The 24,644-nt window shown below is 38.7% G+C and overlaps 1 protein-coding gene across 3 annotated transcripts in view; it reads left to right on the top strand.

The window, feature by feature from the left end:
- The window catches only part of SCML2 (Scm polycomb group protein like 2), a 76,401-nt gene that overhangs the window by 30,501 nt on the left and 21,256 nt on the right, over positions 1–24,644 (top strand). For all 3 annotated transcript variants that reach the window (XM_042868318.1, XM_042868317.1, XM_042868316.1), the window contains 4 exons: positions 3,674–3,908; positions 7,943–8,031; positions 9,425–9,668; positions 23,209–23,459. In XM_042868318.1, the coding sequence (XP_042724252.1) occupies positions 3,674–3,908; positions 7,943–8,031; positions 9,425–9,668; positions 23,209–23,459 (819 nt within the window). The remainder of the gene's footprint in view (positions 1–3,673; positions 3,909–7,942; positions 8,032–9,424; positions 9,669–23,208; positions 23,460–24,644) is intronic.

Raw genomic sequence — 24,644 nt, 5'->3', positions numbered from 1 at the left:
GGAGTTCGTACAAAGGGTATTTAGTGTGCTGCTTTACATTGTGCTCTACAAGTTTGATTTCCCCCTGCGTGATGGTTTTATATGTATTTACTGATGCAGTTTAAATCTACCATCTTGTATGAGCTAATGATCTTCATTTATTCAGCTCTTTGGAGAATGAATCAACCTCTGAAGGCGTTTTTCTTTCTGTAGGAGCAGCTGGGATCTAGTATGTTCTGAAGTTGGAGTGTCTGACTTAGCTGTGAAAAATTATGTAGGATGAGTTTCAGTAGGTGCACCTTCCATGAATTGAATAGGTAGGTGCTGAAGGAATTGGGTAGTTCAGGTTGGTAGAACTGTAATTTATGTGAGAAGCAGCGTATACGTGGTTTACTAGGTTGGAGTGTCCAGAAAGATGACTTCTAGGGTTTGTTGGCAGTCTCGTAGTACTGCGATAGTGGCTTCCAGTGGAGACCAAGCAAAAAGCAGCAAATGAATAATCTGAAGACCTGGACTAATAATATGAGGAGAGGAATCATCATACTGGTTACCTGAAGTAATTTGCAGGAATGGAGAACAGAGAAAGATGAAAGCAGATGGTAGCATTTCTTCATATTATGTCTTGAATTTCAACTTTCGCTTCAGGAGATGAGGATAAAGGACAAAATACCTCTCTTGTGCTGCTTTCAATGAGAGAGGGCTAAGAATAGCAAAGTCTATGGCTATTTTTGGATGGCTCACCTATAATTTATCATTCTCAGTATGTGTTTTTCATGGTAGATACCAGCTCAAGGCGGAGACCCCAAGCCCTGCTTGGGTAGTAATAGGGCAGTGGTCTATTTCTTGGTCATTCTAAGTTAGTGCTGTATTCATACCTTGTAGACCATGATGACCAGAGCATACACTCTTGAGATATGTAGCTGTAGCAGAAAGCTGCTCGGAAGCCTTTCCTTGTCTCTTTTGTGTGTTGACTTCTTTGCAAATGATGCTTGGGAAGCCTTAACCATACAACAAAATAGCATCCCAAATAAAGGTGTTTAAATAACATTGGCTAAGATAGATATATCTGAGTGACTTGGATTTACTTTACGAGTGTGTGGGTTGGAAAGAAGAGCCTTCATGTCTGTGCATAGCAAATTTCCAAACAATTTGCATATTCAAACTACACTTGTAGGATTTGACCTTTAAGTAGGAAGTAATATGCAGTGTTAATTATTGCAGAGCCAGCTCTTCTTGCTAATTAATGTTTGAGGATTTTAGAAACTAAAGTGCTTGAGCTTCATGTAGGACTAATTTGACTACTGCTGGGTTACACATGAATCGTACATGTTGTTGTCCCTCTGTGTAATGAAAGGAAGGCACTGTTGTGGCCAGCCAAAAAACAAGCAGAGAGCTTTATTTGACTGTTATATCCAGAAATTGTGACTTGTGGGAATATTACATGTTATAGTAATTAAAAATGACCTGGGGAGCAATAGATTAAAGTCTCTACCATAAGTTAAAGTACAGGCATAGACTGCTAATAGGAATTGATTAAAGTATTTATCTTAATTTAGAATTTTTTTGTCACTCTTCGTTATTTTTAATGAGTCCCTGAAATTCTGAAGCATTCTACATCTCATTCTCTTACCCCTAAACTTTTCTTTTCAAGCAGCTGAAAATTTTAAATATTAACAGCTCAGCCCCTTTGAGTTAGAATAGAGCTTCAAGGAAAGCTCTTAAGTAGCTGGTTTTGTTATTTTACTACATGATAAGAACTGGTATGGAGGAGTTACCTTTTAGAACTGTGCCTTGAGTTGTTGTTATTTAAACAGGCTCACTTTTCCTTCAAAAAAAAACCAAACTCCCTAATTTTTCAATTTCAGTTGTCTATCATGGTTGTAGAAAATAACAGCTGGACAAGCAATGTCCTGAAATTGAATTGCCCTTTAAATTTAATATGCTCAGTCTCCCCTTTCAGACAGCCTGCTGTCTAAATGCAGCACTGGCAGATGCTGCCCTCAGTGCTCACTGAGTATTGCTTGTCTCCTTGGTTTTTGAGTTCTGGCTCCTCCAGGGCTCCTGCTGTTGATCTGGGATCTGCTTGGAACACTGCACCTGCACGCCATCGAAAAGACAGAGCAAGATACATTTTTAATTATTAAGTGCTGTGGAGGCAAAATATCACCAATACTTGTTTAGGTAGCAGAATTCCTCAGCCCTTTTCTGTGTACCCAGGCATACAGGTGCACCCTGCGTACTCAGTATAGTTCCCTACCAGACCTGACCAGACAGGTGTGGCAAGGGATGTGTGCATCTTGTGAATGTGAATGCCCATGTTTGTGAGCCCTCTGCCTGCCTCCTGTGTTTCAGGTTGTGTTAGCTGCAGGGGTAAAATGGCAAGTGGAAGGCTGCCATTTTTGGCATCTGCTTTTGGGAGCAGCTTTGACCTAGATGAGGTATAGAGGCAGGCTTCCAGGAGAAGTCTTCCTCTCCTACGAGAAACCTCAGTGTTTGGCTTGTTTAACTTGAGGAAAGATTGATCAGAAGGGATCAGGTTGCCACGTGGCAAAATACACTGCAGATTTTTTTTCGTATTTTCAAAGATGTAGAGAGAACTGGAAGTACAGTATTGGTAAAAGTTTCTACAAATAAATTCGGGCTGAAAGTGAGGAGATATCTTTCTACTTCCCTTGAGATTGTTCTAGAATCTCACTAGAGCCAAGGTGAGTCATATAATACCAGTTAGTCTTGATACAAGGTTGTGATCGTTGTAAGGTGATGTTGTTGCCTACAGGGTTCCATTAGGCAAGCATTCGGACTGTAATCCAGCTGATCTCTGCCTGTGTTTGTTGTTATGTGAACTTCTCTGTGTTCCTCATAATAGCTCACTAAAGAATATTCTCCCTTTTTAACTTTTAATTTGTAACAAAAAAATTCAGCTGAAAGACCAAATTGCATTCATCATCTCTTCCTTGTGCTGGCATCTTTTTTTCCAAGAATCTGATGCCTGTTAATTAAATTGGCATTTCAGCGTGTGTGTGTGTGTGTGTGTGTGTGTGTGAATGTACTCAGTTCTCTGTGAATAAGCTCAAGCTGCAGTTCCTGTCTTTGCACAGTTTTATGTGACTGTAGACTGTTTCCTTTCTTTAAAATGCATTTAACATTAATTCCTTTTTCTTTCTTTGTACTGTAAGCTTTTTTTGGTGAAGAAACATTCTTGCCTCAAACCTTCATTGTGTCTAGCGCAAGAGCGTCCAAGTTTTGTTTTAATTTGCAAAATATTATTGTATTTCTTATGAGTTAAAAACTAATAAATATTGTTTGCTCTGGTATTTATTTCTTTATTTTTAAGAGTTGTCATGTTTCCTGATATTCTTGTTTTTGTTTCCCATTCGCTTTGAGTATTATTCATTCCTCCTCCATCTTTGTATTCATATTTTTGCAATATTCCTGTCCTACCCATCCTGGCTCTGCCTATGTTTTAAAAAATCAGTTGTGTTTATCCAGCAGAAGCATCAAATATTTGAAATTATGCTGCTGGGAGGTTGTCCAATCTCCTTTTCTGATTTACTGCTAAACGCTGGAAGTTCAAAGGCTTCTTTATATTTACCCACTTCTATGAAATATCTGGATGAATGAAAGCTGTATATTGAACTGGCTGGCAATTTAGCAATGCAAACAACAACAAAAAGTCTTTTATCTCTTACTGTAGTCCAGAATTCCACCTACGAATGATTTCAAAGTTGGCATGAAACTGGAAGCCCGTGATCCTCGCAATGTTACCTCGGTTTGCATAGCTACGATAATTGGAATCACTGGGGCCAGGCTAAGGTTGCGACTCGATGGAAGTGACAACAAAAATGATTTTTGGAGGCTGGTGGACTCCTCAGATATACAGCCCATCGGGACCTGTGAGAAGAAGGGGGGCATGCTGCAGCCTCCACTTGGTAAGAAACAAAGCTTCTGAACTAATGTCTATGGAGCAGAGCTGGTGTTTTTGTCTTGGCAAATTCAGTGGTACTAACATGTCATCAAAGAATTATTTGACTCTAAAGGAGAGGTAAGTGAACTAATTTCGGGTAAGTGGATTGTGACTTTTTCCTTCTTTTTTGATCAGGTTAGTCTTTTGAAATAAGAGTGAGCAGAATAAATGCTTTTTGGCTTTAGTTACTTAATAAAGTCTCTTAGTATTAAATTGTAGTGCCTGTCAGCTTTTGTAATTCTGAGATACTGTCATGTGCCCATTCTGAAACTGTTCACTGATATACACACCCTACCTTATGAGTGTGTATGGATACAATATTTTATTGCTTGTTGTTGTTGTCCATGTCCCTTTTAGTGGAACTTAATAAGGACTAAATTTTGGGTAAGGCAAAATATCCTTTTTTCCTCTTCAGTAAGGTGGAGTGGCCCAGTAGAAGACACTTGCTATTAAGCCAAGTGTGCAGTGCTTAGCTGGACTGTATAAAGTGCGTACAGTTCAGGACAACCTGAATCAATCATTCCATTTTCTTGGGTGCTCCAAACAAACTGCAATCTGGGAAAGCGAACAACAATATTGCATCAGGAAAGGGGCGCTCCAGGGCTGTAGCAAACTGCGTGTGTTTCTCATTTCCTCAAGCTGACACAAGAGGGGGATGTTTGATCAATTTGTTGTGACTGGTTTGCGAGCACGACAAATGCTCATGAGCAAGGATTCAGATGTCCTACGCTGAGAAATAGTCTGCAGATTTTTTTTTTTGCCTTCCATGAGCAGTATGAGCCACAACAGTATGCCTCCCCAAACTGAGAAGCAGTGCTTGAGCTTAGTGAAAACTAATTGAGGAAGTTTATTAAACAGGGAGCTATACAAAAGAATTCCTTGCTACACAATGAATACTCGAAATTAATTTTGACCAACTACTGTGAGTAATATAACTGTGGCATCATTTTTCTCTGTTGTGATTAATCTGTATATTTAGATCTACATTTTTCTACTGTGTTTGGTAGAGCTTACACTTCTGGGTACAGAAATCTTTCAATAAAATGATGTTTTTTATTAGTTTGAAAACAGTTCTGCTTTTCAAAAACGGGAAAAATAATGACCAACTTTCATCTTAATTAATCAAAGATTACCTAGTCCTGTCATCAACCTATAACCACCATACCACCAAACCATGTCACTTAGTGTATCAGATACCCTTTTTTTCCACCGCCTGCCCTGGGCAGCCTCTGCCACTGCCTCACCGCTCTTTCAGAGAAGAAATTTTTCCAACTTCTTCTGATGGAATTATGGAATCACTGAGGTTGGGAAGGTGGTTGTGCTTTCTCTTACTGACCTGAGGAAACTCTTCTATCATATCTGTTAATAGATTTCAGATCTTCTGTTAGAAAAGTAAAGTGGAAAGTGTAATTTCATTGCAGTGCAAAACTTGATTAGCTTGGAGACAGGCAAACTGATACAGTGGGAGTTCACTTAAGCAGTAAGTTGCTTCATGTAGATTGTGAAGGTAGATATTTTTGTGCTGCTTTAGAGAAACGTAAGATAATGCAGCTAGAATACCAGTCCACCAAAGGTATTGTTTGAGATAGATACAGTCTCAGCTCAAAAAGGCTTTTTTTCTTTTAATCTCTTTTTCTTGTGAATGTAGAGGGCTTGAATGAAAACATTTGCATTTCTTGACACTGAAGGAAAAAGATACTGATTTATTTTTATTTTGTTTTTGAGAAATGACTGCTTAGCCTCTCTGAAGGTTCTTCGTAGAACCTTCTAGAATGAATGCAGTCATACCAACATGAACAAGGGCTGTAAAAGAAAAGAGCGTATCTACTCTTTCAGCTGTATGTATGTGTGACGTATAGCTTTTCTTCAAGACTGCAGTGCTTTTTTTTTTTTTAAGAAATGTGTTTCTAAACTGGCCCTGATGAATTAAGCAACTCTGGATTCTGAGTAATGAAGGAAGTTGAGCCATTAAGAAGAGAAACTTTCCGAGATCAGTAGTTGAAGGGTTGATGGCTTTTCTTTGGATACTGTTTTTTACTCTGTAGGTGCAGGCTACTTTTAGAGCAGCCCCAAACAAGCAGATGTTTCCCTACATCCAGGAATGTAAGTTTACCTGCCCTCAGAACAATTGCAGTTATTCAGAAAAGAATGCAAATGCCATTATTTTTCCCTCCTGTCTTAGATTTTTCTGGAGATAGGCTGAATTCCAGCAATGAAGCATTCTGGCATACCTAGATAAATTTTTGAAAAAGCCTTCTTGGCAGCTTTACAGCATCCTGTTCCTGGGCAAAGCTGGGAGCTAATTGGGTGTATAATTACCTCCTGTTAGACATTTAAGCAACTGATTTTATTTTATTTTTTTTTTTTTCCTGAGTGGTAGGGAACCTTCTGGATACTAATGTTCTATTTCTCTCATAATAACAAGTTAAAATACTCCCTCCTACCTCATCTTTGCATAGCTTTAATTATGTATGTTACATAAGGTTTTTTAGAAAATGATTAATGTAGGACAGGGTTCCTGTTTTGTCTTCTGTTTTACATAGGTGATCTTTTATGGTTTTGAGAACTTAATGTTCTCAGCAAATTCTGATAAAGGTAATATTTACTGTGTTTTTACCTACAATTTATAGGCCAAGTGAAGTTGATTGAAACTGTTTAGTTTTCATTCCTCTTTCTTTGTGTATGTGTCTTTTCTGCGCTAGCTGGTTAGGAATACTGTGTTTCAGTAATCACACGTCTTTAGACTGTGTAAAGACTCTGGTATGAAACCAAGACTGATAATCAGCTCAGTAGTCTTCAAATTATGACACCATTTCTCAGTTGTGAGCTTTTTATTAATTTAGGTGTTGTGTAGGTAGTTCCAGTGCATAAACTTTTATTCAGCTAAAGATAGCTGAAAGCTGTAATTTGAAGAGCAATTAAAAAATATAATCCACGTAATTCAATTTTAGATTACTTAATGATTTAACTGATCAAGAATTGTGAATACATTCCACCTTTCTAGTGGCGTTCTTCCAAGAGGCTCTTCATGGTTCAGTTGTGAGGGAGCTCATCAGTTCCTGGCAGATTCTGGTAGTAACTGCTTTGTGGAGAGATTTCCAATTCTCTCTATGTCTATTTGCCTGTAAAATTGTGCCCAGCATGTAACTGTAAAAGATGGAGTAAAACAGTGTAAAGGGAATATTTTTGGTTTTACTTTATGCTTTTTTTTTTTTTTAACTGGAAAGTAGTTGATTCTGAAGGAAGATTATCTGGAATGAGAATATTTTCAGCCAAACATCTGTTCTGCTTGTATCAAGTAGTTCAGCTGAACAAATCTGATTACTGTTTGTACTTTTTATTCACTTGTTTAATGAAGGATGCCAGAGTAGAAACATCTAGTTTGCATTTTTCAATAAGATATACACATCTATTACAGCCATTATATGTTTCTGCTTCACTATTATGTGTTCTTTGTTAAGAATATTTATTTATTTTTATGGTTGGGGGGAAGAAACCAATTGGTCATCATCTTTTCTGATCTGATCTGATGAAAGATTTAAAACAGCCTTGAAAATAAGAGTCTCTCTTCAGTAAATGAAGGAATCTGGAGCTGAGGAAGTTGTTTGAGAATGAGAAGTGGCCTTGTAAAGTAAGCTGAGTTATTTCTGATTTCATTCTGCTTGGGAAGTTCCACTGAGGCAGGGACTGTGTGGGATGACCTGGTCATCTCCTGTGCTAGAAATCATATGTTGGACAGTCTTAAATGTTTATCTATCAAATCACAAACTAACAGTGACTGATTCTGTAAGCAGACCACTCAAAGTGGGCATGCAGTGCACAGATTTCTGTACCAACAGCTCCTCTATTTGGGCCTTCTTGGTTACTTCTGTTTTGTCTCTCCAAGTCCAAAGTAGAGGGAGTCAGGCAGTAGTAAAGCCAATTTTATATCTTTTTCCTCCCATATTTTACAAACTGAATGTAGGGATGTTATACACAAGTAATTTATTTGTTACTTAGGATTCCAGATGAATGCATCTTCTTGGCCAATGTTTCTCTTAAGAACTCTGAATGGAGCTGAAATGGCGCCTGCGGCGTTCTTTAAGAAGGTAAGGAGAAAAGGTCTGCTAGTATACGTGCTTATATCCATTGATCTCTGGTTGCATTTTTTAGTGAGAATGCCCAGATATTGCCTATTGGCTGCAGCACAAGAAGGCAACTGTTATTTAAAACTGCTTTGAAATGGATTGGCAAGGTACAAAACTAGAGAAGAAGCGGTCTGCTTCCAGTCCATTGGATGGGTATCTCCTTTTCTTAGTCGAGACTTTTAAAGTTTGCTGTGTTATTTAGAAAAATGTTAGCACGCTTTTTGTGTCATGGATTGAAGACATGATGCCTTGTCTCACATTTCTTAAAAGCATCATACTCGTGTTGTGATTATGCGCAAGAGTAAATTGTTTTTTTCTTAGAAAAGGAATCATTGGAATAAAATAGTGCTTGGAAACATTTTGTTAAATGTTTTAATTGGGTGCATTACTCATCGTTTGAAATCTAATGAGAAAGTTGTTGACAGTAGAAAAAGCTGTTCTGCCTGTTTTTTTTTTTAAACTATTAAGTAAACTGCACTGAAACACAAAAAAGTACATATAGAACAATAGTAATATTAAAATGACATCTTCATTTTTTTTGTTACGGTGCTGCCAAAGAGAATGGCTTCATTTCTGATACTGGGAATGACATATAAATGTATGTCAGTAAGAGAGAGTTCATTTCCTGACCTGCCGTGTTACTTACATGATTAACTTTATGTAGTTTTCGGAGGTGCGTTGAACCAAACTTCCCTGTGGTAGCCTATCAGCATGACTGAGATGATTGTTTTTTGGAGGCTGAGGTTCCTAAGGTTGAGGTGGTAATGCAGGCTCCCTTGTGTCACCACCTCTGCACTGTGGGTACATTTTTGCTTGTTTTTTTTCTTGTTGACTTGATTTTTGTTTCTCTTTTGTCCACTTGGAATTGTTTTGAGTCAGGCTTGGTTAATAGAGGCCTATAAATAATGTCCAATGCTAATGAATTTTTCATGGACTAATTGAGAGATGAAGCTTTTACCAGACATTTATCAGCCCCAGAAATAGCCATTCCCTGCAAATCTTCTCTTCTATATTAGCATGTGATAATTTCACGTTAGTGCCTTTGCTGTCCTGCTGCCCAGGCATAATGTATTGGGTGCAACCTATTGCTTATGTAAATACTTTTGGCACAGCCTTGCTGACATGGGGAATTTTGCTAATTATCCCAACTGTGTTTGTGGGAACAGAATCTAGATTTTTATGAAGCACGAGAGGAAAAGCAAATGTGACACACCAGTGAGTGTCTTTGAATATCCGCTGTAACTTTTTGATAGTACTCAGAAATAAGAATGTTGAAGAAAAAATAGAGGTTTTCTGGCTTCTGTTTTTAACGGATCATATGAACACAAATATTCTACCAATCTTACTTTTGTAGGAACCACCCAAACCTGCCACAAACTGCTTTAAAGTTGGAATGAAGCTTGAAGCCATAGATAGAAAGAACCCATACTTGATTTGCCCAGCAACCATTGGAGATGTTAAAGGAGATGAAGTTTTTGTTACTTTTGATGGCTGGAGAGGAGCATTTGACTATTGGTGCAGATGTGATTCTCGTGATATTTTCCCAGTTGGATGGTGTAGCTTGACAGGAGATGCATTACAACCACCAGGGAACAATGGTAAGATGGTTAATAATATTGCTTAATTGTTTTTCCCTCAATTACAGCAGAATTTTAAAAACCAGCTGGCTGTATGCAGATAAGAACGGAGATTTGATTTGTGAGTAGCTGAGCAGGGCGAAATATTGTTAAATTTTCTTTATGTAGTTTAAAGCAAATAGGATAGTTTCTGGGAAGCAAGTTTCTGTGTTTGTAGCAACTCTGGAAATATTTTAGTTAATATTTTACTGTGAGAAGGGCTTCTGGTAATCTTGTTTGGTTTTTTTTTGTGCGCTTGTGAAGAATGTTGGACTTAAGCTAGGTTTGCTGTTGGTTTTACAATAGTTAAATGATCATTTTTAACGACAACAGTATATCCTCTTCAGCAGCACTTTGTATTAAGCTAACTGCTAAGACTGTTAGTTTAAACTGTGTTTTTAGAAGGTTTTTGCTTCATACTCTCAAGTTCTGCCTTGAAGCTGCCTGTTCTGAATGTATCATCCTCATTTTTTAATTTATGGTTATGAATATGTTTGGTAATAGAGACCATTTAAATTGTGGCAACCTTGCTTTGTAATATTCAGCCACCTACCCTGGAAAAATGGGAGATTAAATAAAGAGGAATATCCTGAAGGTAATTCCTCTTCTACTCTTGTCTTTCTGTAATGCAAGATTTTTCTGTCAAACTATGTGGGCTCTGCTACCTTTTCTCTCTTCACATTTGACAGAAATTAAGCTTTTTATAGAGGGGTCCATATTTTAGTTCAGTGCTTCAATATGGTTCACCAGAATAAGTTGTTCTAATGGCAAACATTTTCACAGCTGGTGTTAGGTAAGGAACAAGCAGACTGGTTCCAGCTCCCACTGAAGTACAAAAGGAATAGAGGCAACGAGACAAGAAATCAGTCATTTCCTCCTACTTTTTCCTCTGTTATTTTTCTCAATCCTTTGCCAATGGGTCAAGAGTGTATGGAATATCTAGGTGATAAAGAGTTCCTTTCTTAGCTGCTTGTTTCCTCTGAGACCTTGCCCTCACCTGCCTGTCCGTAATTGCTGTCTGCAGTCATGGCCAATAGGTCACAGTAACTGTAATTTAGTTTAGCCCACGCTCCAGATTTCAGCCAGGGAGCAATGATGTGTGTAGCAGTGCTGGCAGATCAAAGATGTGCAGGTACAGATCTGTGGTGAGGAGGGAGGGGGAAGTGAGACGGAAGACAGAATACATTTGATCAAAATAGTGTGGAGTCCCAAAGTGACTACAGCCTCAATGTATCTCTGTTCCCAGTCTGCAAAGTGCATGCCTCAGCTTCTTCAGAAGGCTGGCTTTCACAGAATCACAGAATCACCCGGGTTGGAAGGGACCTCAAGGATCATGTAGTTCCAACCCCCCTGCCTAGCAGGGCCACCAAACATACACATTCAGATCAGGTTGCCCAGGACCCCGTCCAACCTGGCCTTAAACGCGTCCAAGGACGGGGCATCCACAACCTCCCTGGGCAGCCCGTTCCAGGGCCTAACCACTCCCTTAGTAAAGAACTTCCCCCTAACATCCAACCTAAATCTTCCCTCCTTCAACTTGGATCCATTTCCCCTAGTCCTGCTGTCGTCAGCCCTTTTGAAGAGTTTACTCCCCTCCTGGGTGTAGGTTCCCTTCAGGTATTGATAGGCTGCAATGAGGTCACCCCGCAGCCTTCTCTTCTCCAGGCTGAACGAGCCCAACTCCCTCAGCCTGTCCTCATAGGGGAGGTGCTCCAGCCCCCTGATCATCTTAGTCGCCCTCCTCTGGACCCTTTCCAAAATCTCAATGTCTTTCTTGTACTGAGGGCTCCACACCTGGACACAGTACTCCAGATGGGGCCTCACAAGAGCCGAGAAGAGAGGGACAATCACCTCCCTGTCCCTGCTCGCCACCCCTCTCCTGATGGAGCCCAGGATCCCATTTGCCTTTCGAGCTGCCAGAGCGCACTGCTGGACACTGCACACTGCACACTGGCTTTGTCTTGAGGAGTCATGGATAAAGTCTGTTTTTATGATAAGTTAGTTTGTGTCAACTGAGGAGAAATAAAAGGGATATATACAAAAAGGGATGCACAAAAGGGATTGTGTAAATAGGTGATGTACTTTTTTTTTTTTTTTTTAAGATACTTTTTTGTGACCATTTGAATTGCTGACTCCAATTGCATCTTCTGAAAAGAAGCATTATGAAATTGCTTAGTCTACTCCAGTTTCAGTGCTGGAAAATGAACAGTGTTTTGAGACAATATGTACAGCACTTCTCTTGCCTGATTAGTGTTTGATAGACATCAAAGAATAGTGTAATAATAAGTTTGATTAAATATTCCAATCGTTCAGACACTAACGTGAACACAATTCTTGAGTATGCTGGAATTTGGTGAAAGGTGAAGGACCTACCCAAGGAACTCTGGATTCCATTGCTTTTTTTTATGAAGAACAGTAATGCTTTAGGCACTGATAAAACCCAAGGTGAGGTTGTTGCAGATGTTTAGTTAAAACTGTAGAATTTTGGAGACATGGTAGAAATGTGTGGCAGGGAGGTGAAGGCTAGGAATTTGGTTAGTTGCAGTCTTAAAAGTGTGTCCAAGGCTGCAGTTGTGTTCCTTTTTTTCCCTGCTTGGAGCAGGAACTTTGTTCTTTAAATTTTAAATTTTGCTGCATGAGAACGTTATATGCATTTGTCAAATTTGCATAGCTAGGTGTAATATTTTTTGCTCTCTGGTTGTTTTTCAGAGTTATTTGATTGCTTTTGAGCCATTAAAGAACTGTAATGATAGTCCTTTATTAAAATGTAAATAGTAGCTTCAAGGAGATTGTAATCAGGTCATTTCAATTCAGAAATATGATGAAGTTGTCAGGATTCTTCATTAAGTCATATTAGCATTGACTACTTCTGTTAAGGAAGAAAGCATGGCAGATAATATATTGTAGGGATTCACTTGAAATGTTACAGTATCATTCTGGCCCTGACTTTTTTCCTGCTGATTGTCTTAGTGTTTCTGTGTTCAATTACCACAAAAGAAAGTGAAAATAATTGGCTGAATGTGGCTTAGATTTCAGAATGGATATAATGGAAAGTATTTTTGTTTATTTTATAACTACTTTTTCTTTTTTTTTTTTTTTTTCCTAGGAGGCATGTAAACATGATAGATCACAAAAAGAACTGAAAACAAAACAAATTTTAATTATCAAGCAAAAGCAATATTCTGTAATCTGAGTATGAAGGTGATAAGTTAAGCTTTAAGTTTCATCCATATGCATGACAACAGCTTCCTGCCATGAGTCTTATATTTTTAATGTCTGAGAGAGAAAGTGCAGTAATGGAGATGATCTGAAAATTAGGGAGCATTTTAATGCAGTTAACTCTCTTAGCCACTTAGGATGCTCTGAGAGAATGTAGGACTTCTGTCATGGGTGGTTTTTAGGAACAGTTTTAACGCAGACTTCTTAGGTATGAATTAATTTATTTAAAACTAGATATGTGGTGTATTTAATCTTTTTAGCGCTTTATTCTACTGATTTTCATTGGTATAGAAAAATAAGCTTAGGAGCCTAGACACAATTAATAGAAGATAAAATGGGGAAGATAAGTAAGAAGTTGTTCTGGATAACTCTTTGCGACATTCAGTCCATAATCTTCTTGTTGATGTTTCGTCTTTGTCCTTTTCATCACATGTGATGGAGGAGATGTAGCTTGATGTCAATGTATGTGCATAGTGGTATGAAATGTAGTTGTTTAGTATTTCTACTAGTAGAAGCTGTGCATAGCTAGTATTGTAGTTGGCTATCTAGATCAGTAGTAATTTATCTAATATGTGGTTTGACAGCATTGCTTGATGTCAAGTTGACCTGCTGGCCCAAGGTTAATATTTTAAGGATGCAGCAACTTGTTTTACTCCATGTTTCTTGGTCAGATAAGTGTTTTTACAATGACCTTTTGCACAGGAACGTGAGTGTGAACTGTGGCATGATAGTGTCTGCTGGATAAATGTGAAGGATCTCCTGCTCTGGGAGGCTTTTTCAGTGGTGGCTCAAAGCAGATAGTTGAAGAAAAGTTTAAGCACAAAAGTAGGAGAGAAGTTTTCAGAAGTGTTCTTAGTATCTGGCAGTCTAGAACTCACTAGGACCCATACCCCAGATAATGCCTTTGTGCTGCGTACCTCTAGGCAGAGTTTGATCATTTTGTTCAGGTGTGTTTTGGAGCCATCTGAACTTTTAGTATCTACTGCATCCTGTAGAAGGGAGTTTCCTGCAAGAGGAGATGACCTTTGCCTTGCTGGTAGTCCGGTAGTTTCACTTTTATGTCTTTTAGTTCTTGTACTCAAACAGCTTCTTGTACTTTTAGTTCTTTTACAGGAAAAGTCAGTAAATACTCATTCCCTAACTTCTATATAGCCATCATATTGTTTTTTTGTTTGTTTGTTTGTTTTTTCCTGTGTCCCCCCAAACTGTTTCTACTGCAAACTTATAAAATCCTGTTCTGTTTTCTTATACCTTGCTCTAGGATGAATTTAATTCTTCTGGTCACCTTTGTTGTTCTGTACTGTTTCCATTTCAGCTATGCCATTTTGAGCTTCTAGAACCAGAAGTGCACAGGATGTCTAAGACTTAAAGGCACTGTTTCTGTTTTGTTTTCTGTTCCTTTTACGGTTATTCATGAAGTTGCATTTGGGATTCTGGAGCGCTACTGAGCAATGAATTAATACTGCCATAGAAATAATTATTTCAATTCCAAGATGTTTCTTTTGTAATGCTTTGTAATGCATTTGCAGAAGCTGAATTATTTTTAATTGCTTGAAACTGAATTTCATCTTTTACTTCCTCACCTGCTGGGCATCAGCTCAGTTTTGCGAGATCTTTACTCAAAGAACTATTTTACATTTGTTGCCATTTCATGCTTCTCTCTTGCTGTAGATCATATATGGATAAAATGCACAAGTCCAAGTGGGGATCTCATCAGGATTTCTCTAGAAACCTTTTGACTTTGGATATGTCCTTTTGTTCCTGATCACTGCTTAATATTTTCCTTTAAATTCTTTAGAAAGAGCCATGAGGGCCTTCTCTTCTACCCATTGTTAGTTAAGTTTGTTAGTTAAGAGACTGTGGTGTGAGATCTTGTCAAATGCAAATCCACAGACTGCATCAACTGACTTTCAATCATCTGATTGCTTACTGATTACTTAATAATAATAATATTCTAATGGATTTACAATGATGTGACTTTACAAAAGCTGTGTTCGCTTCTCCTTTAACACATTGTGTTTATATTTGTGTTCACTACCTCTGTTCCTGTACAGTAGTTTTTAACAACTTGTCCAGTACACACATCAGGAGGATTGGCATCATGTTAGGTACCTTTATGCCTCTGGACCTGAGGCGATTTTGAAGACAAACTTCACAGCACTATCAGTAGGTTGGACATACCACTTTTTATCCTTAAACTTCAATGGGCTGTCTGCCCAGCCAGCTCTGCTCTTTGTTTTGTCTCTGATTCCTGACCTCTGCTACTGATACTTCGTGTCATGAGCTTCTTTGAAGTCTCGGTGAAGAAGGGTTCTAGTAAAGGAACTGATGTGAGCTTCCTTGGGGTGAACACAAAAGCAAAAAGAACAGTTGATCTTGTTGCTCTAGTGTTACCTTCTGCATTTTTTCTGAAATTTGATCATCCATGTAACTTCTCCTTTTTATATACTTTGAAAAGACTTGCAAAAAATATCTTTTGCATGTTTTTCTATCTACTGTTTTTCTGGGCCAAGCATGTTATGCTTGTATACTTAACTGCTATAGATTGTTATTTATATTCTACTCAGTTGGATAATAGAGAACTGTTACTATGCCTAAGAAGTAGCTGTTTTTATCTGATGCTTATGATGGACATAGAAGACAAGTGACTGGAGACTGTCTGAGCAGTTTTGGTTTGCTGTTTCTGTATAAATTCATTTTGCTATGTAGTCATTATATATAAATGCCAGTTACTTAGCTAACTTGTCTTCTTATAAGCAAAAACACTTCCATGAAAGAATGAAGAGGAGTATGTGGGCAAAACCATGTGGGAGATAAGCAGGTTCACCTGCGAAGATTGATTTCATTGTAAAGAACTGTGTATTATTTAGATGTGAAATGCATCTGCAGAAAGATCATTTCCCATAGTTTCCTGATCCTCCTCTCTTCTTCCAGTCTTATGAAGTTTGATCTCTGACAGATCGAGATGTTGCAAGGATCTGCTCACTGCATCTTGCAGGAGAGAGTTCAGGTGAACAAAGAAAGATGATGCTGTAATCAGGGAAAAAAAAAAAAAACAAGTTTTTATCCTTGCTCTCTCTGTCTTTCCTCCTCCACACAATGTGCCACCTCATTTCTTTTCCCCCTGTTTTGTGCTTTTATTGTCAGTGAGAGCAATCTTTTTTCCTTACACTAATCAGGCTATGATTAATATCTCCTATAGCTGTCTACAGCAATAAGAGAAGGACAGGCCCAAGTGAAGGTAAAGGAATGTCTTGTTTGTCTGTTTAATGATTTCTTGGTTTTTGATTTACTTAAATTTCAGACATGATCTCAATAGTTTGTGCAGATTTTTTCCAAGCTAGCTGCCAGAAATACATCTCTCTACTGATAATGAAATGATGTCAAGATTACTGTGCTGGATTTTCAGCTGAGTTGTACACAATTGTGCAACATCATTGTAAACTTCAGTACTGCTCTACAAAGAAAGCATTGAAATGACTTTGAAGAGAGCTACAGTAAGGTCTTTGAAAGGACTGCGTTGTTTAAAGTAGCAAAAAAAATCAGATAAGCACAATAATCCTTAAGTTTCATTATAGATAGAAACATGCTGAATTTGCACAGTCTCATATTGCTGGAGATTTCATTTTACTCTCAGTGCAGCCGACTTCCTTCTCTGAGCAGGACACAGTAGTTAGGCATACAGTAAGCATATATATGCTGTCTTCAGAACTGTGGATACAGAACTCCTCAGTGCTTCAGGCTAAAATCTGATTTGCCGCATTCTCTCGCTTGTTAAGCTTTTTTTTTATTTGGTATTAATGTTTCTTGGCATCATGCAACAGGGCCTGGATGGTGCTGCTACAGGGCAGAAATCACTTACTTAAAAATAAAGGTTTTACCTCTCCCAAAGGTGTGACCTTATTGTAAGACTGGTTTTGTCACCATCTTAACACGCTTATGAGGTAACTGTATTTCTCTTTCAAACTGCAAGTGCTCCAGGCACATATATTTTTTTCCTGTTACATGGAATTTTTTTTTTTATTTGCTCTTAGAATAGAACACTTAAGCTGGAAGGAACCTTCAGAGACTACCACGTCCTGACCATCTCAGGGCTAACCAGAAGTTAGAGCATGTTACTGAGAGCTTTGTACAAATACCCCATAAACACTGCCAGGCACAGGGCATCAGCTGCCTCTCTAGGAAGCCTCTTCCAGCGTTTAACCACCCTCATGGTAAAGAAAACTTTCCTAATGTCCAGTCCCACCTTTCCATGGCAGCTCTGTGCCCTTCTCCTGCTGCTGTCAGTTCCTGGGAGCAGAACCCAGCACCTCCCTCTGCTTCCCTTCATCAGGGCACTGCAGGGAGCACTGAGGTACCTCTCAGCCTTTGATTTCCTTGTGATTAACCTGTGTTGACTATGCCTAATAATAGCTTTTTTCTTTAAATGCCTTTCAGTATCTCCCAGGACAATGTTCTCCATAACTTTTTCAGGTACTGAGGTTAGAATGAGAGGCCTCTAGTTTCCTGAGCTTTTGCTCATGCCTTTTTTGTAGTGGGGGTAATTTTGGCTAGCTTCTAGTCAGCAGGAACCTCCTCAGCATCCCACAGCTTTTGGTAAAGTGTTGGAGAGGTCAAGCTATAGTGTCTGCAGAGTCCTTCAGTGCTCTGGGCTGAATCTCAGTAGACTCCACTGACTTAGGAACATAGAGCTGGTAACAGCTGTTCACTTACCATTTTGGTGACCACAGATCGAAAGTCACTGCTCCCCAAGCCGTGGCCCTCAAACACTGTGGACCAGGCACCATAAGATCTGTGATTACTATTAAATACTAAGATTAAAAGAAGTCATTAAATGCCTCTTATCTTTTCCTTATCCTTAGTTATTTATTAGGTGACCTCCTGCTTCAAGTATCAGTCCTGTGTTTTCCTTTTCCTCCTGTTGTTGACATACTTTGAAAGGACTTCTTTGTTGTCAAACACCACCCTGGTTGCAATCAAATCAAGTGGAGCCTTAGCTTTTCTTGTTTTCTCACTGCAGACGTGAGCTGCAGCAAACTCCCCGTGAAGTCAGATGTTGCCTCCAGAGGTTGTATATTTTCTTTCTGCCCAGGTTGCAGGATACCTGTTCATCCAGGCCAGTCTTCCACCCTGCTTACTTGACTTGCGGCACAAATGAAGACCTCACACTGAGAGCTTGTGAATACTAATGGCATCAGTGGTTGGTTGTGTTGTCCAGCTAGTGGATGGGATTGGGTGGATTTTTTCTGAATCTGTGTTAGCATATATCAGTTGAATTATGAATATCAGTGCTCTCATTGAGATCCCGCCCTGAAACATAACAAATCACAGCTTTGCAATAACTGTGCTCTGCATTTGTTTTGCTTCCCCTGAAGCTTATTGCATGTTGTAGTCTCATTTTGGGCCTACTTTGCATCCTGCTGAGGCTATTTGGAGAACAGTAAGGACAGAAACTGTACAGAATCAGTAACAGCAAGGTCAAAAATCTGAATGTGAAAGCTTACACTTGATGTATAGAGAGACCAGGGCTGTGCCTGAGCATGGAGGTGATGGAGCAAGAGTGCCGAAGTGCTGTTAAGGGAAGTCTGAGGGAAGGAAACACTTTGCCTCAATTCTATCTCATATTGCTTAGTGTCCTCCATCTCACCTTTCAGGACTGCAGAAGGCAAGGACTGCTCACAGAAGATAGCAAAATAACACTTTTTTTTTTTTTCCTTTTTAAAATATTGGCAGAAATATAAATAATGGATAGAAACAGCATGTATTACAGATACTTTTGTGTGACTCTCTGCTTCTTCAACTGAGATGTGAGCATGTACATTTTAGTAATGCTTAGCAGTAAGCTGTTTTGAAAACCTGCTAATCTTTTCCACCTCCTTTCCCAGTTTGTCAAAACTATCACAATAAATATGTAATGTATTAAAGAATGCTAATTTTATAGTTAAAATTCAGGGCTAGAATTCAAGTAGTGTTTCCATTACTTCTGCTGTGGAATTCTCCCATGGATTTACGGTTAGTTGCTAAATCTCTTTGCCTCGATTTTATTAATCTGCAGATGAGAGTGGGCCAGGCTTTTACATTTTCAGAAGAATGTTCTGCTTCATTCTCAGGGAGGCATGTGAACTACGCTGCATAATGAACAAAATAACTCCTTTTCTTGAAAGAAATGATGATCTAAACCCTGAATTACTGTTTTTACTGTCCTAATAGGCAGCTTCACCTGAGGTAGGAATGCTGTTTTCACATGTGTGGAAAAATGGATTCCTACCTTCCTTCATGCAATTTTGCTTCAAATTTCTTATATCATTTCTTGTAATTGCTGCTCTGTGACACTAACTGAACAGTAGATTTGAAATGTTAATATTACAAATTGGAAGATTTTTTTTTCCTTGGTGTTAGTTAAAGAGGTAGAATGAAACTGTTGCTGTGGATTATTTGAGGGAATTTTAATAATTAGAATTGCATGAGAGCTGTCATCTGTTCCATCCCTTCTCAAGTGCTGGAGCTGTTCAGTAGCTTTAGATTTCACACTTGTCTTACATATCTGGCTTATTCCAGCAAGAGGACGTGGGGTTAACATTATAGAGTCCAATTTTGCAGTCCTGCATGTGCCTTGTGAGGTTTTTTTTTTTGCTTCTACAAGCAGGAATTGGCTCTGGTGTAAAATCTAATCTTTCATATCCACTTCATGGAATTAAACTTGGTTGACTCCAGTGGATCTACTTGTGCAAATTTGCACTGAATGGTGGTAATGCATCTTAAGGTTGTGGGTTTGGAAGTATTTGGGTTTGCATTTCTCTTAAATAGATAGGATACAAAGTTTATAGGTGCCGGATTCTCACAGGAATTGTTTTGGACAATAGGTTGGTAATGTTTTGAAAGAGCAGTTTCTGAAGGTTTGAAAGTTCTTTGCATACTGCATGAATGTAGCCAACTATAGCCTTTGCTAGCTTGACAAAATAACAAGAACTCTTGTGGCCTTTGAAAACTGTGTTTAGTTGTTAACATTACTATGGTAAAGGATGTTTATGATCTCTGGTCTTCGGTTATTGAGGACACCAGAATGGTTTCTGGATATAAATAAGAGACTTGGGAAAGAATGCCATGCAATGCATCAAACTCTGGAAACTTGAGCAGTTGATATTTTTGTAGAAGAGCAGCATGAAACAAATGCTTTATTTTGTTTGTGCAAATGAGAAGACCATTGTGATGCAAAGCAGTATCCTGAAAAGGCAAATGTGCTTTTTTTCTGTTGTAAATATCCCAGCTAAATAGTGCAGTAATTGCAAGCAGAGCTTGGCACTTTTTCTCTCTATTCTTTTCATTGATACATTTTAACAAGTTCTCATGAGACTATTAAAACATCTTAGTTTTTGGAACATGTGGTCTAGTGGGGATAACTTGGTCTGCAGATGCAGTGAGGTTGGCAACTAGCTTTTACATGTCTTTTCATTTCCCTCTAGATCCTCTGACCCAGCATAACCTTTGGTCTCCCTCTGAAGGCTGGGGTGAAGGAAGCATGAGCAGGTGACTGATGATCACTGTCAATACAGCCTGCAGACAATATGTGAATTACTTTAGCAGTCTCCCACTGCCCCCCTCCTCTCTTAAATCAACAAATGCAAATAGCTGCCTCCTCATTTGCTGCTATCTCAGGGAGGCTGCCCAGGCAGCATGGGCTTTGTTGTAGTCCTGCGTGCTGAAAAAAGCAGCTTCAGCTTTAGTTAGAAGAAAAAATATCAAATGGGACCTGACCCCCCCCCCCAGTGGTTAATGCTGCTAATATTTGGTCCTTTGGCGTATGCAGGTAGGAAGATGCTGTGCTAAGAATACTTGCTATGTGTATTTCAGGAGGGCGGCCTGAAGTGGTTAAACTGTTTGCATTGTTACTCTTTGTGTGTAAATATCCTTCAGGAGGGGTGTAGGGATTACTCAGGATATCAAAACTCATACCTGTTGACGTTGTAATTCGTTCTGTATTTAATGTATGCTGTATTTGCTGTGAAGGAATAGAAACACACTTGCTAGATTTCAGCAGAGGCACAAAGAATTTGTGAACCAACAATTACAAGTTCAAAATGGTTTAACACCTAGTTGTGTAGCATGAGTAAATAAAAACAGCTGTATTTTGCATTCCTGTAAACATAACACATGTAATATGTAGCACTGTGCGGTACAGCATGTAGTCGATACTGCTCTGCTCTTCCAGAAGTACTGGTTAATGCAAGTTGTCACTCAGCAATTCAGAGACATGAGAGTAGTGCTTTGCCAGCAGTTGAATAAAATTCTCTTCAGCTTTCAACTATCATTGCCTATGAAAATAAGTTTTGGTATAGGAAAGTGATTACATTCCACGTTGAGAAGGTGGTTCTTCTCAGGTACTTAGGGATGTAATGTCTGTATTTAATGTATTGGGATTGCAACCAATCATAGTGAAAAAAATTCTTCTGAACTGCCATTTAGGAATATTGGATTAGTAATCGAATCAGACAAATCACAATGTTGATCTCAATGACTGTGAACAGTCCTACAGCTTTAAAAACGGATGTCAGTAGAGCTTGTGTTTCATAAGAGTCTGCTTGTAGTATGTAATTCATTCTTAATGTTATATTTGCTACTACAAATACTTCGTAACAGTTAACTTGAATGAAAATTCAGAGCCAAAATAACAGTTGCAAAGCTACGTAGTGAAATGTTCAGGTGACTGTCACTCAAATAGCTACATGTTAAAACTGTTGCTAAATTGCTAAGTATATTCTCCAGATCTCATTTCAGATGTATCTTTGATTATATTTGCTTACCAGAAAGTATCAATTACACTAATATTGTAAAGGAAGAATTACTATAAATTCATGAAAACCCAAGAAATCAACTTTTAGAACCCCCATGTTTTCCAATTTTGGACTGCAGTAGTCCTTTGGATCTGGCACTGGTTACTCACACAAAGCCCTCTTGAACCCTTACTTGTAGTACTTCTGCATCATGTCACATTAAGCTCATGGTAGTTTATAGTTAGTGTGGATCATGGAGTTTATCCTGTATCAGCAAGCTGCAAAAAGCAAGTGTTAAAGACAGTATGATTCTGGAAAACCAACTAAGTTTAATGCCAAGACTTAAAATGATTTCATAGATGCTGTATTTTCTCTTCTTCCTTTCCCATGCTTCTCATGATGAGGGTGGTTTATCATCACAAAAATTCCCATTTTCATCCTCTTCTTCCCTCTCCTTTAGCTGCTTCTGCATCTGCCTGTCCATCATCATTCAGTCCAAGAAACAGAACGTAGTTCTTTGTGGACTTGGTCATTGCTTTGTGTTGGCCACAAGGAGTGTGGTGTGGGATGTCTTCTCATTGAGGATATCTTCCATTTGACATCCTCCTCTTGTTTTAATCAGTCTGTTGCTAGGGAATCATTACAGTAAAATCATCACTAGTGCTTTAGAGAAGGGAGATGGGTGGAAATGATAGCAGACTAAGAAGTTTTGTTCAATGAAATCTGATTACAATTTGCAGCTTCTCATCAGATTATAATGCAGACGCATCTTGTATGTAGTGGATCCGATTTCTATTGGGATGGAAGAATCAACAGAGAATGTTAAGATGAAATAAAAATGACATTTTATTTTGGCTTCCAAAACTAAAACATAATAATAATAATAAAAAAATTAAATCTGTTCCAAGTATAAAAATCTGAGCAGTTATGTGAACTTTCTAAACCGACGTCTCAGACAAATACTGATGAACGATACTTTGCCTGTCATCAATTTCTTTTCTTAATTGGATGACTTCTTCACTGCTCAGAATTGGTTTGTAGCTTGCTAGAAGTAGTTGGCATATCTTGTAATTGTGAGAACTGCTCTGAGAGGAGAGTGGAAGTATTATGGGCTGTATACCTTGTGAAGTATTATGAAGGCCTTCTTGATGAATGGTACTTTATCTTGTGATGATGAAAATCATGGGAAGCACTTATAAGGTGAGTGAATTAATTCTTTTTTATTTTTATTTGAATGGTTTCTTTTCTTCTTCTTCTTCTTTTTTTTTTTTTTTTTTTTTTTTTTTCTCTCCTTAGGAAGGTCCCTTTAAAATAATGGTTATAAAGAATTCTCTCTCTGGCTTTAATGAAATTACGTAGTTTCATGCCAACCACTGGGGTTCAAAATATCCAAGTATATTTATTTTACAATGTAAATTGTGCACTACACTTTTTTTTTTTTTTTTTTTTAAAAGCCTTTATTAGAAAAGTTGCTTTCCATCGTTCATTTTGAGGTTTTCCCCCCCTTCCCTTTTGTTTTTGTTTTTCCTCAGTTTCCATTACAAAGAGCAGTGCAAAAATCCAATCTTCCCCTTCCAAAGTGACCCGGCGTTCAATGCAGTCTCCACAGAAATCTGCTCCAGTACCAGCGCAGCGGGGCAGGAAACCAGGTCGGGGCAAACCCCCTGGACAGTCTACAGTTCCCAAGAAGGGCAGGTCTCCTAAAAATATTCCCCTGACCAAAAGCACCTCTCATACTGAGAATCTTAAAACAAGGAAAAAAAGTTTAAAACCTGGAAAAAAGGTTAGTCCTTATCTACTATTTTACTTTATATTGCAAAATTTTGTAGTGAGATTATTTTTTTTTTCATTAATTTTCTGGCTTCTCTTCAGCCTTCAGGGCTTTACTGTGTTCGGAAGTTGATTACGACAAAACGTCTAGAATAGCTATTCTAGAATATCTCAGGATAAACTTCTGGGATTTTCTTATTCCAGTATGGGAGTACTGATTTAGATTGATTTATGGATGTGTTGTTGGTATTGAAAAATACTATTCTGGAATAGCCATTTCCAGTAACATCCCAAGAACCACGGGGAATTCTTGAGGCTTTTTAGTCTGAGTTATTTTACTACTGTAGCATACGCATGTTTTTCATTTTTTTTCCTCTCATGTTGAACAAGAAAAAAAGATTAGGAACAGTGAGGATTTTGGTGAAAAGTTTAGGCATTTTAAGCATGCAGCGGGATTTGCCAAGTTAATCTCTTGAATATCCCATCATCCTGGAGATCCTGCATGAACCAGGACACTTCCTTTCAGGCAGTGCATCAATGCATTTCCTCAGGTGTGAGCCTGAAAGGTATGATGCCTTGCTCCCTTCAGAGCTGAGTCCGAGACATGGGCAGTGGTCAGCCACCCACACACACTCTGATTTCCAAAAGTTGAAGTTTTGCTTTTTCCTTTCCTCCAGCCTGGGTTACTGTGGGCTAGTAAGAAATTGCTGGTGGTGCATGGGAAGGGATGAAGTAATGGCATGAGTATGACTTTGCCCTTCAGTGTGAAGCACTAGTGAAGTGTGGTATTAGAGCGCACCTAAAAGGCTTTAGGATAAAACTGGAGGTGATTACTTTGGTTGCAACGTTGGCTGCAGGGTAAGGAACAGTTCTGCAGATTGAAAGTAGAAACCCTGCTGTCTTCTGCCACCTGTCCCTCCCATTTAGGCATGCAGACCAGTAGGCTGCTGGGGCACCTGGGTTCCAGCTTTATCTCCTTCTTTTTTCCAAACAGAGGTGCAGGTTACAGAGGAGAAAGCTGCTCCCACACAGACTGAGCTAGTGGGTTGGCTGTTTGCCATAAGCCTAAAGGGCTTTAAAGGAGATAACTGAACATGTTATCTTATATTTAGGAGATACTCGGGTATGGCAGGATGTGCACTTTGTGTAAGGGTTTTGTGCTCCTCTGTCTCTTGTAAAAAAAAAAAAAAAAAAAAAA

Source organism: Lagopus leucura, unplaced genomic scaffold (genome assembly GCF_019238085.1).
Source record: "Lagopus leucura isolate 7727_CA_CO unplaced genomic scaffold, USGS_WTPT01 Super-Scaffold_100001, whole genome shotgun sequence".
NCBI lineage: Eukaryota > Metazoa > Chordata > Aves > Galliformes > Phasianidae > Lagopus > Lagopus leucura.
Note: the sequence above shows the minus strand (reverse complement) of the source record. Positions and strands in the feature narration are given on the sequence as shown.